Source organism: Mycteria americana, chromosome 10 (genome assembly GCF_035582795.1).
Source record: "Mycteria americana isolate JAX WOST 10 ecotype Jacksonville Zoo and Gardens chromosome 10, USCA_MyAme_1.0, whole genome shotgun sequence".
Lineage (NCBI taxonomy): Eukaryota > Metazoa > Chordata > Aves > Ciconiiformes > Ciconiidae > Mycteria > Mycteria americana.
Window position 1 is genome coordinate 20,016,988 of NC_134374.1, and position 12,999 is coordinate 20,029,986.

Below are 12,999 nucleotides of genomic sequence, written 5' to 3' on the forward strand. Positions count from 1 at the left end.
ATTGCTTTATACTAAAGCAATTAATGAAAGAATCAACTTTTTGTTACAAAAAAATATATAGTTCATTAACATAAGTCTACATCATTTTTCCATGTTACTTTTTAAATTTTTCCCAAGTTATATAGTGAATTCAAATCACATGTATGTAAAACACTTCTGACCTTCAGACTCATGTTCACATTAGCCAGTTTTTAGAAAAAGAATATTGCACAGGTAAACAAAGAAGAAATAAAACAGTTAAGAACAGTTGTGCATACATGTTAATTAGATATTCGCCTAATGCATTTGACATCACTTACATAAGTTTTGTGCGGTTTTTCCATCCAAAATTCTTAATTCTTTAATCCTTTTCTTTGACTGAACTATTTTCTTTTCTTCAGATTCTTCTACTGCCTTTTTAGCTGTAACAAATGTATTTATTAAATTCTGATTCGTTATTATAACTGTTAAATCTAACAGACTAAGAGCAACTCAGCTAGAAAGCTGTAACAATGCATCTATTAGAATCAGTTCAAGGCAAAATGAATCCACTGCCTCAATGTACTGTAAAATATCCAAAGAAACAAAGTAAATTTACAAAATTAGGAGGAATGTGAAATGAAAATGTTACTATGACAATGACCAATTTTCCCAAGCACTACCAAATTATATTTATATATTTTAACCCACAAAATCCATTATCATCAGCTTCTGTTTATTCCAAGCACCTTTAAAAATACAGTGATTTAGTGTTACCTCAAAGCACGTGAGTGCCCTCTGTTGAAATATTAATAACTCAAATAACATATGAAGTCCTTCATCCAAAACCAGTAAGATATATCATTTGAGATTTATGACACTACACAAAGGTAGGTTTTTACTATTTTAGTAATTATTTATGTTGTCACTGGTAAAGAGCAAAACCAAATAAGAAAATACCATGTATTTTAACTTTATTTTTTAAATTAGCAAGGATCACTACCCTTATAATCAGTACTCAAAATTATATAGAAAGTAACGTGATAATGAACATTTTAAGTCATTCGAAAGTAACTGAAAAACTTGAAAGTCCAATTAAGAGGAAGTTTTAAGCAGACTAAATATGCCTTTCTTCTCTGAGCATTGTTTTTTGCTGTACTAATTTCATCAGCACGGGTTTCATTACAGGTATCTCCTAAGAAAAAATGGTAATTTTTAGTTGAAGAATAACACCAAAGCCTCAGTTTCAACCTCTAAGGGGGGGGGGGGGGGGGGGGGAAGGGGGAAGAAAAAGGAAAAAAAATAAAACAGTTCTTTTTCTCCTTATACACATTACCACTAGGAAAACATCTGGCATAAAAGAATTCTACTGGGTTTATACTACTTGAATAATTAGTTTACCTTGGGCATTTTCATACCAGCGTAAACTAAGCTAGCACAAGATAGTTCTCTCATCCCCAGCTACCTCTAAAAAAAGCCTAAAGCAGAAAAAGCTAAACAAAAATGATGATTCAACCCAACGCAATACTGGTTCTCCCCTGCCGTTATTCTGCAAGCCTAACTACATAATATGACCAGTTTGCTTTATATTTGTAAAAGGACAGAGCTACAGATCCAACATAACACACAGATAATACTCAAAATTCCCACCAGCACTGACCTTTAACTATAATGAACTACCGTTTAAAATCCTGAAGTGACACTCCATGAAATAATCACACCCTTATCACTAATCATTCTCAATTAAACAAGGAAATAAAACGAGGCGCTCAAACAAACAAAAAACACCCAAGAGTTAAAAATGAGTTGTCCCATGAGAAGGCAATAAACATTATGAGTTCTGTTATATGAACAGAAGCTATGGAAAAGCCTAGATTTGTGTCTGTTGAGACAGTTGTGAGAAATGATTCAAGATGAGTGACCTATTCCAAACCTCATCTGTTTAAGAATTAAACCCTCTGGATTTCCACATGTGATTGGGTCTGTAAAGTGTTGAACACCACACACCCTCACAATCAGCTCACAGAGTACTGCACTTGTCACATTAGTTGTGAACACTAAACACAAACCTGTTCTGTAACCAGCTAAGACAATACACAAAATTTCAGTCTTGTGGCTTGCAAAACTGCAGAGGTAACAAAAATACGAAGTTGTAAAAGAAAACTGAAGAAACATAGATGTTTTTGTTACCAAACGTCACCCCACATAAAGGTAACTTTTTTCCTACAGTGATAATTCACGTACACCTGATCAGACACAGCAAGTGAGAGAAATACTTTTCTGAGCAAGAGTTCAAGGGCAAAGGTGTTATATGAGCCCAACTCAAAACACTTAGTAAGTTCGTCAGCTACTACAGCATCAAAAAAAGGAAAAGTGATTTTGGGTGTTCAGTTTTTAAGCATACACTATTTTATACAGAGACACACAGAGGATGTGCTGAGTCAGAATTCACAATGGTACCTCTGCCCACACAAGGCAAACAACCACTTTTCATTATCATCCTTCCTCACCTGTTTCCAGATTGCACTCTTCTAGTGGTTGTGAAACTAGTAACCACATTTAGAACACAAAAGACCATACGTTCAAAAGTTTTATAACAAACCATGGCTACTCTTACCTGCAAGTCTGAAGGGCTGTAACACCATCACTTATAAATCATCCATTTTATAAATATTTAATATCTTGGTTAGATTAAAACTTTTCCATTTGGAAAAGACCAGAGAAGATGTTCTTTCCAAAGGTTCTTACCTTTTCAAGCATAAGACTTTAAAGACTATGTTAGCTTTATGCCAATTTACAAAAAAACATGGAGAAATACTCAAACTAGAGTGAGTACTTATGTGACTGCACCAAAGTCGCAATCCAGCATCAACACCAATCTTACCAACCTAAGACTCATAGGCGGAAAGAGACATTAAATTACTAGAATTTCTCCAACACAGTTTGACCCATGCTTGAGATTACATTAAGCAGAGTGCTACCAAAAGCCATGCCCTTCCCTCTTCTGTTAGTGGTGCGCTCTGCCTCTGATCACATAGTCCATTTTAGCAGTGACTCGACTGTGGATTACAGAACCATGGATTACAGAATTTTATAAAATAATTAAATAAATAAAGAGCTACTTGATACATTTCAGAATCAATATACTATTGCTGACCAACCTCCCAGCCCTTTTCAGCTACTCCCTTCACAAGTGCCTGTTTAAAGATGAGACACGGTTTTTGGTTTGATGCCACAGAACCAGAGGGAGAGATGAAAAAAGGATTTTATAGCAGTCAACATAGGGTAGCTCAAAAAAGCAAGATGAAAAATCAATCTGGAAGCTAAAGCATCTGTATTACTTCATACAGACCTTGGAGTTTAGTGCTGTGATTATTCATTACAGCACTTTGATAATGGCTCTGGCTTACATCTTCATTCAAAATCAGCTTGTTTTCAAAACGACAAATCTTAGACAGTACCTAGAGCTAGTGACAGTCATACCCAGGTTTCCATAACAACGATGGTGACATTTTAGAAAAAAAAGGTATAGCAGAGGGGAAATTTCCTTACTTTCTGACCACAAGTGGTTAAGCAATAGGACACTCAAAGAAACAGGTCAGCTCTCCAAGTCTGAAGCTTTATTCCACAGGGTCCATCTCCCACCCAAATCCCTGCTGAGCTAGCCATCTACCTCTGAGTACCCTGCTTCAGTTTGTCTCTCTTGTTTCAGAACACATGACTAGCTTTTTCCCCACCATAAATCAGGCTTGATCCAAATTCAGCCTTCCAAATTCATGGCTCACCTATTTCACTTCCCAGAACATACTCACTAATCAAGTTTATGTCAGTCCTCCACTGCATTTAACAGCCCTGGAATGATGGCAGAATCCTCCAGTAAGTGGTTAAGCCTGACCAGGTTACACTAGCAAGTCACTCTTTGCAAAAGTGATGAGTACCTCCTTCACAAGTTCTCATGAAGAAAGTCCAGAAGCCCAAGTATTTTGTCACCACATGAAAGAAGCCTGCGTACCAGCAGAGTAGAGTTCAGACTGAAAAGGGCCTGTCAGGTTGTCCTCTCGTATTTCAGATCACCATGTCTTGTGATAACCGACAATGCTAATGCACTTCTGTTGTGCTGATGCAAAGCATTTTTAAATCCCCTATCCTACATCTCTGTTTTTCTTCTTGAAAGTTAGTCCCTTTTCACTCAAATTTATGTAGATTAATATTTGGACTTATCTGGAATATATATGTACGTATATATATACACACACACACAAACAGGCACACATACATGTGTGGATTTTTTGTTTTGAAGAAATGGAGAAAATGATACTCTTGGTTGTTTCAAATTATTTCCCCATTCAGTTGGAAAGAAGTAAGAAAGAAGCAAGCATTTTTTAAAAAAACAATTAACAGTCATTGAAATGACAAAATACCCACTAATGCATAATTATCTCACACCAGTTACACCTATAGAATGTTCTGGTTGAGTTTACTTTTCTTTACTGTCTACCTCAAGCAGACAGGAGAAAGAAAGGGAAGGAGAGGCAATATGATAAAGCAAAAGGGGAAAAGGTAGTTTTAGCGTACGCAGATGTCTCTTTGAAGACCAGAAAATACAGATCTAAACACCAACATTACATAACCTACTTTTTTTTTTTTTTTAAATTTAGAGTTCTATTTTGTTAGTAATAACATATCTGTTTATCAGTGTTGGAGGAAAAAAGCTGATGCAACATGCTGCAAGGGATTGTTTTCTGTTCATCTTACATTATGCAACGCATGTGCAGCTCAAGTGTGTACCTTTAGTGATGCCTTCAGCTGGGATCTAATTTAATCCCACAGAAAGTGCACTGCTTGAAACCCATGTAGGGTTTAAAGAAAAAATGGCAACACTAAACAAAATGTTATATAAGTTTAAAATACATTAAAGAAGACTAATGATAATCATGGCAAAGAACATACACAAACATGGTGAAATACTTCAGAGACGTAATTAAGAAAAAGTTCTACTAGTACTTTTGTACTTCTGTAGCAAAAAAGTAAGCACACATGGCTCTTTAAAATTACCATTCTACACCTGTTCATTAACCCAGCTACTGAATGGCATCAAAAGTCATCATGACAAATTTTTAGAAATACATACAATTTTACTTAATGCTATTTGAGCTGTTAAAGCATTTTACTCTGAGCTGAAATGTCTAGTCCGTATTAACCTACCTCTTTCTTTTTTTAAATAGGCAGTGAGTAATTTTAATAAAGAATTTACAGTAAAAACTGTCAGTCATGAACATGATGAGGATGAAAATTAAAGGGAGACAAAAAGGAGCATATTGAACTACAATGTGGAGAAGGCAGAGATTTAGGTGAACTTTAGCCTATCTGAACCTGAGCCTTAATCTTGAATTTCTCTCAAGTCTGCACCCACAGTGAACAAATGACCTTATATTGTCACAGGAAATGAATGAGTAATTTCATCTTCTTTCCATCTGGCAAATGGCTTACCAATTGCATTTACTAGTATTTGGCAGCAAAAGTAAATATACAAAAGAAATTAATTGCTTTATTATTCCCTTTACCTGAAAGAAGATCTATGGCTAGTATAAGAGTATAGGAGGAAAAAAAAAATGTAATGTACATACAGTTTCAAGGGTTGTAAACTATACATACAGGAGTATGCTTGAACAGCTGAAACTATTAATTACACTGAGAAGTTCACTCAGAAAAAAACCCATGTGATACAGTCTGGTAGAAAAATGAAATAAGGAGCTAGGAATGCCACTGAAAGATCAGAAGATATTTTGTACCACAAAAATTCAGTAAATTCTACTGCAACATAATCAAACTTCTTTAAGCCTGGCTAAATTGATGATGTTGGGAAGCTACGAGTAGTTTTCAATTTCTGTGTTACTTCTAGAGGCACCCAAGAATGGAAATAAAAATCAACAAAAGGGAGGAAAAGTCAAACATAACAGTCTCAAATTTGCACTTGTTCTCTTCCCTCACCAATACACCAACACTAAGCCTTTCTGTTTGTCTAACCACATACTTTCCACGCACAAATGAAACAGTGCAGCAGTTCACACCAGGTGTGTGAAGTCCACAAGCAGTCCACGCTGTCATTTGGTCTTAAACTTTGACAAATAGCAAACCATTTCCCCAAATATCTAGGGACAAATGCAAGAGCATTAACAGATGCCAGCCACGCCCTCTTGTCAAGTAAGTCCGTAGCTGTGTGATCTCATGTTTATTCCCAATGCCACCTGGCATTTTGCAGTTCACCTAAAATCACTCAGTTATCAATTTCTGAAGTAAAATTAATTAAGCACTCCTGCTGTCACTCTGTCCTTTCTGCAATCAGAAGAACTAAATCCTTGGTACAGCATTTAAAAAAAAAAAGAAAGAAAACAATTTTATCACAAGGAAAGCAAGCAATTGATCTGAAAGTGGATCTTAGTTTGAGCTCTCAAGATAAAAAAAATAAAACTGACAGGTGAAAAAAACATGGAACCTCTTGCAATCTTGTATGTTTTTTGCCTAATTAATGTAATCAAGCTGAAGGAAGTGACATCAACCCAACAGATTATGCTCTATGGAAGAAAAAAAAAAACAAACTCATGAATTAGTTTTACAAATGAGTTTTGTCAAAAAATAGCAGCGGATCTATATTCTTATTATTTGTTCTTATAATACAACTGATTGTTATTATATTTGATCACCACATTTAACGGCTATATTAAATATTTCTTGTTCTGTTAAAATTGCCCTGAAATGGTTGTAACTAGTCTAAATTTCAAGTGCAATTTGAAAATCTGCATCAGGAACTTGTGCAGTAAAGTTGTATAGTTAAAGTGTACTTAATTAACCGCTCCATATTGCAGTTGCTTTCAGCTTTCTATCAACAGCTTGAAATCAAGTAGATGTCTGGGCCACAAATACTTTATTTAAAAAAAAAAAAAAAAAAAAAGCCCCACACAACTGATTTTGTCCCCTTCTATTTACCCTGCTAAAGGTAATCCAAAAGATGTTGCTTTTGCTGAAAGACAGTAAGCAAATATTAACAATTCATCACATACAAATAGTCACAGAAATACATGCAAGTACCCCTTCTGAATATTAGAAATCAAACAGCAGACAAACAATGATTAAACTGAAAAGATCCTCAATGGGCCTACTTAACTGTGTTGTACGATGTGCTGTAAGAAGCTGGAATAAAAGCTAGTAGCCTTTTCCATGAACTCTTCTCTCACATTCTCTCCATGACTATTTATCTAGAAGAAAGCTGCAGGATTGTCCTCCCCATTTCTCCCTTTGCCACTGCTTCAACATCTGTGATGCCCAACACGAACATGCTGGCATCAGAGAGATGCTTATCCTTGGTCTGTTTTGCTGGGCACTAAGGCATTACATGTCTTTCCTGCCTATATATTAGTGCCTGACTAATGACCAAAAAGACCAGTTAATGCATTTTAGAAGTAATACAGTAAGTTTTTATGTGGGTCAGAGAAGACATTTGCCTATAAAAATAAAATGCTGCCTATAATAGTATTTCTAATTTAGACAGTTGCATGTCCCAGTTACATTTCTTCCTCTGATATCAGGTCATCATCACCTCAGAACTGCGAGAGAGGATAGAACGTGGAAAATAATTATAGCTAACGGGTACGCCTGTTACCCATAAAACTTTCAAAAGTAAAAGAAAAGCACCAAGACTCAGACAAAAAAAAATTCAAAGGAAAACAAAATGTCAAAAAACTGTTATCATATTTTATCAAGACTTTAATAAACTCATTTTCTGTTATTACTATGACAAGTCTAGTGAATGAATAGTTCACCTATTGTTCCCCTTGATTAGGCTTGTAAAAGGCACAACTTTCCCAATAAAGACACTTATGGGAATCACATTTTCCAAAGGAATTTTTGAAATAACGAAGCTAAAAAAAGATCCCAAGATCCAAAAATCCCTTTATACAGTCAAGTTAAATAGACATTGGTGTTTAATGGAATACACTAACATTTTAGTAAAAATGAAGTGCTAAACTGATTTCTTTTCCTCCTTCACTGTGATATTTGACATACAAAGCTCCTGACTAAATATTTAAACACTAAAATACACATTTCCAAATGCATATTCCAGTATCCTCTCTCTTTTTAAAGTATTTCTCTAACATCAAGGTTTTAAACAAACATGCATGAAAAATTGTTTCACATGTATATATCTAAATCCCTAAATCCTCAATTCGTTTACCTTCAAGATCTTCTATAGTATTTTAAGTGTAATGTGGTACATAGTGGTATACACTCTGACCTACACAGTGAAATACACAATGTTACATTTCCATTGACTTAGTACTTAAGAAATTTAATGTTTAATAAAAGGAATTCTATTCTCCTACTAATTTAGAGTTTTAAAAGATATTGGTAATTAGCTGGTATTTATTGTTTTATTAAGCCAGCAGAACCCTAAGGGATGCTTTCATAGGCATCAGGTCCAAAGCATAACTTCACAGGGGAAGAGTATCATATTAAAAATAATTGGGAAACTACCTAGCTTAACAGATTCCATTAATTTCTATAACCCATAAGCAGTGCCCTGTGAAGCTGACTGGAAATCAGAGCTTTGATAGTCAATAAATACAAATAGAAACTTTTATCCTTATTTATAAAATGTTCAGAAATTAGTCTTCCGTAAACAAATGTTTGAAATTGTGGCCTTGTGGTGGACAGTATCAAATAAACCTAATTAGTTGCCTGTAATCTATAAGAAGCATCCCTTTCGACCTAATCATACGTGGACACAAATATTTTTCATGTCAGTGACAAGAATACAAAACACTGCAACCTTTAGATCAGAACTGCAGTTTTAACCAGACACATTAGAGGACAGTGACTTGTTTGGAACAGGAACTGCCACACCACGCACTGTCACAGGGAAGACGTATTGCATCTTTCTATATTACAATCATTCTGACTAATGATTATTCTAAGGTCATCCCAATAGAGTTTCAACATACTGTGACAGTGAAACGTTTCTGGCATACTAATGTAACTCTCTGAAAAACAAACAGCAATTGAGACATTTGATGATTCCATACTAAGACAACCAAAACTGTGAGGTTCCCCCTGCAATAACTGGGGTAGATCAACTGATATTTATTAGATAATAGCCATCATTCACTGATGTATTACTGTTTGTCTTTTGCATATCAGGTACAATTTTGGTTTTCTCCTCTGTGGTATTTGAAAACACAGAGAAAGTAAATATAAATTAGTAATTAATGAAACTTGCAATGACAGAAAAAGGAGGCAACAAACCAGGAAGACTAGCAAGCAGCAGGATTTAAACACTGGAAAACTACACATCAGTTGGAAATACAGAGAAAATCAATCCCATAGGTTATGAATGCTAAAAGATCACAAGTTCACAGAAGAAAAAACACACTGAAGACTTAACTATGCATAAAGATGTGACCTCTGGCTCAGGAAAAACTGGCAGCTGTTGGGAGCTGGGAAATATCCCTATTTAGTTTATTCTGTCTATGTACATAAAGAGACAGACATTTAATATATATTAATTAACGTATATTTACTCTTTTGTCTAAGCTTCTGCTCTCAGTCACCCGCTGAAGACAAAATACCTGGCTCAACCACCTGAAGACAACCCTGTATGGTTGTATATGTTATTACTGCCTTCTAACAGATCCACTTTGAAAAAGCTTTCTTGAGGTCCAAGTATCTCAGAGAGTCTTGAAAACACCCAGGTGCTCAATGAATACATGCACAATGATTATCTGCCTTCAAGAGGCAGAAGATAAATTACTTCCACATTACAGGATTAGTCTTAGGGGACCTACCAGAGTACTAAATTAAGCCACTTGCGCTGCAGCAGACTAAAAATAGTCCTGAAACATACAGCTACCACTCTCTTACCTTCACCAAAATAGTCAAGTCTCACTACTCACCTCAGCACATTTTAAGCATATATGTATACAGAATCCACAGTATATTCTAAATGTAGCAGATGTAATCTATGCTCTGCTTACCTTTATATTAACAACATAAGTAAAATGATTCATTAATAGGCTAAAATGATTCATTAAGAAGGCAGCATCTCAGTGCTAATGATCACAGAATCACAGAATTGTATAGGTTGGAAAAGACCTTTAAGATCATCGAGTCCAACCGTAAACATAACACTACCAACACCACCACTATACCATGTCCCTAAGCACCTCATCCAAACATCTTTTAAATACCTCCAGGAATGGCAACTCAACCACTTCCCTGAGCAGCCTGTTCCAATGCTTGATAACCCTCTCAGTGAAGTAAAATTTCCTAATGTCCAGTCTAAACCTCCCCTGGCGCAACTTGAGGCCATTTCCTCTCGTCCTGTCACTTGTTACCTGGGAGAAGAGACCGACCCCCACCTCTCTACAACCTCCTTTCAGGGAGTTGTAGAGAGCAATAAGGTCTCCCCTCAGCCTCCTTTTCTCCAGGCTGAACAACCCCAGTTCCCTCAGCCGCTCCTCATCAGACTTCTGCTCCAGACCCTTCACCAGCTTCGTTGCCCTTCTCTGGACACGCTCCAGCACCTCAATGTCTCTCTTGTAGTGAGGGGCCCAAAACTGAACACAGTATTCAAGGTGTGGCCTCACCAGTGCAGAGTACAGGGGCATGATCACTTCCCTAGTCCTGCTGGCCACGCTATTTTTGATACAAGCCAGGATGCCATTGGCTTTCTTGGCCACCTGGGCACACTGCTGGCTCATATTCAGGCGGATGTCAACCAACATGCCCAGGTCCTTTTCCACCAGGCAGCTTTCCAGCCACTCTTCCCCAAGCCTGTAGCATTGCATGGGGTTGCTGTGGCCCAAGTGCAGGACCTTGCACTTGGTCTTGTTGAACCTCATACAATTGACCTCGGCCCATCGATCCAGCCTGTCCAGGTCCCTCTGCAGAGCCTTCCTACCCTCAAGCAGATCAACACTCCTGCCCAACTTGGTGTCATCTGCAAACTTCTTGAGGGTGCACTCAATCCCCTCATCCAGATCATTGATAAAGATATTAAACAGAACTGGCCCCAACACAGAGCCCTGGGGAACACTGCTTGTGAATGGCCACCAACTGGAGTAAACTCCGTTCACCACAACTCTTTGGGCCTGGCCATCCAGGCAGTTCTTTACCCAGCGAAGAGTACACCTGCCCAAGCCATGAGTAGCCAGTCTCTCCAGGAGAATGCTGTGGGAAACTGTGTCAAAGGCTTTACTGAAGTCTAGATAGACAACATACACAGCCTTTCCCTCATCCACTAGGCGGGTCACCTTGTCATAGAAGGAGATCAGGTTGGTCAAGCAGGACCTACCTTTCCTGAACCCATGCTGGCTGGGCTTGATCCCTTGGTTATTCTCTACATGCTGTGTTATAGCACTCAGGATGACCTGCTCCATCAGATTCCCTGGTACCGAGGTCAGGCTGACAGGCCTGTAGTTCCCCAGGCCTCCTTCCGGCCCTTCTTGAAGATGGGCGTCACATTCGCTAATCTCCAGTCAACTGGGACCTCCCCAGTTGGCCAGGACTGCTGGTAAATGATGCAAAGGGGCTTGGTGAGCACTTCTGCCAGTTCCTTCAGTACTCTCAGGTGGATCTCATCAGGCCCCTAGACTTGTGAGTGTCCAGGTGGTACAGCAGGTCACTCACCATTGCCCCCTGGATTATGGGGGCTCCATTCTGGTCCCCGTCCCTATCTTCCAACTCAGGGGGCTGGGTACCCAGAGAACAATTGGCCCTGCTATTAAAGACTGAGGCAAAGAAGGCATTAAGTACCTCAGCCTTTTCCTCATCCTTGATCACTGTGTTCCCTCCCCCGTCTACTAGAGGCTGGAGATTCTCCTTAGCTCTCCTTTTGCTGCTAATGTATTTGAAGAAGTATTTTTTGTTGTCTTTTATGGCAGTAGCCAGATTGAGCTCTAGCTCAGCTTTGGCCCTTCTAATTTTCTCCCTGCACAGCCTCGCTACACCTTTGTAGTCCTCCTGAGTTGCCTGCCCCTTCTTCCAGAGGTCATAGACTCTCCTCTTTTTCCTGAGTTCGAGCCAGAGCTCTCTATTCAGCCAGGCCGGTCTTCTTCCCTGCTGGCTCATCTTTTGACACCTGGGGACAGCCTGCTCTTGTGCCTTTAGGACTTCCTCCTTAAAGAATGTCCAGCCTTCCTGGACTCCTTTGCCCTTTAGGGCTGCCTCCCGGGGGACTCTGTCGACCAGTCTCCTAAACAGGCCAAAGTCTGCCCTCCAGAAGTCTAAGGTGGCAGTTTTGCTGACCCCCCTCCTCGCTTCTCCAAGTATCAAAAACTCTATCATTTCGTGATCACTCTGCCCAAGACGGCCTCCAACCATCACATCACCCACAAGTCCTTCTCTGCTCGTGAACAAGAGGTCCAGCAGGACACCTTCCCTCGTTGGCTCACTCACCAGCCGTGTCAGGAAGTTATCTGGCACACACTCCAGGAACCTCCTAGACTGTTTCCTCTCTGCTGTATTGTATTTCCAGCAGACATCTGGTAAGCTGAAGTCCCCCACAGGAACAAGGGCTAGCGATCGTGAGGCTTCTCTGAGCTGCTTATAGAATAGTTTGTCAGTCTCCTCATCCTGGTTGGGTGGTCTGTAACAGACTCCCACCACAATATCTGCCTTGTTGGCCTTCCCCCTGATTCTTACCCATAGACACTCCACCCTATCGTCACCACTATTAAGCTCTAAACTATCCAGACGCTCCCTAACACACAGGGCTACCCCACTGCCTCTCCTATCCCTCCTGAAGAGTTTATAGCCATCCATCGCCGCACTCCAGTTGTGTGAGTCATCCCACCATGTTTCCATGATGGCAACCATATCATAGTTTTCCTGATGTACAATGGCTTCCAACTCCTCCTGCTTGTTGCCCATGCTGCATGCATTGGTGTAGAGGCACTTCAGCTGGGCTGTCGTCTGACATCCAAATGTCTTAAATGCAAGAACAAAACACATCAAAAGGAAAAACTCCAAGCTTATTCCACACACACT

The 12,999-nt window shown here is 38.8% G+C and overlaps 1 protein-coding gene across 17 annotated transcripts in view; it reads right to left on the minus strand.

Moving 5' to 3' along the window:
- The window catches only part of DIAPH2 (diaphanous related formin 2), a 262,312-nt gene that overhangs the window by 174,285 nt on the left and 75,028 nt on the right, over positions 1-12,999 (minus strand). For all 17 annotated transcript variants that reach the window (XR_012777353.1, XR_012777354.1, XR_012777350.1 and 14 more), the window contains one exon: positions 300-401. Coding sequence is in view for 1 of the 17 variants with exons in the window: in XM_075513467.1 (XP_075369582.1) it covers positions 300-401 (102 nt within the window). In the remaining 16 variants the exon portion in view is untranslated. The remainder of the gene's footprint in view (positions 1-299; positions 402-12,999) is intronic.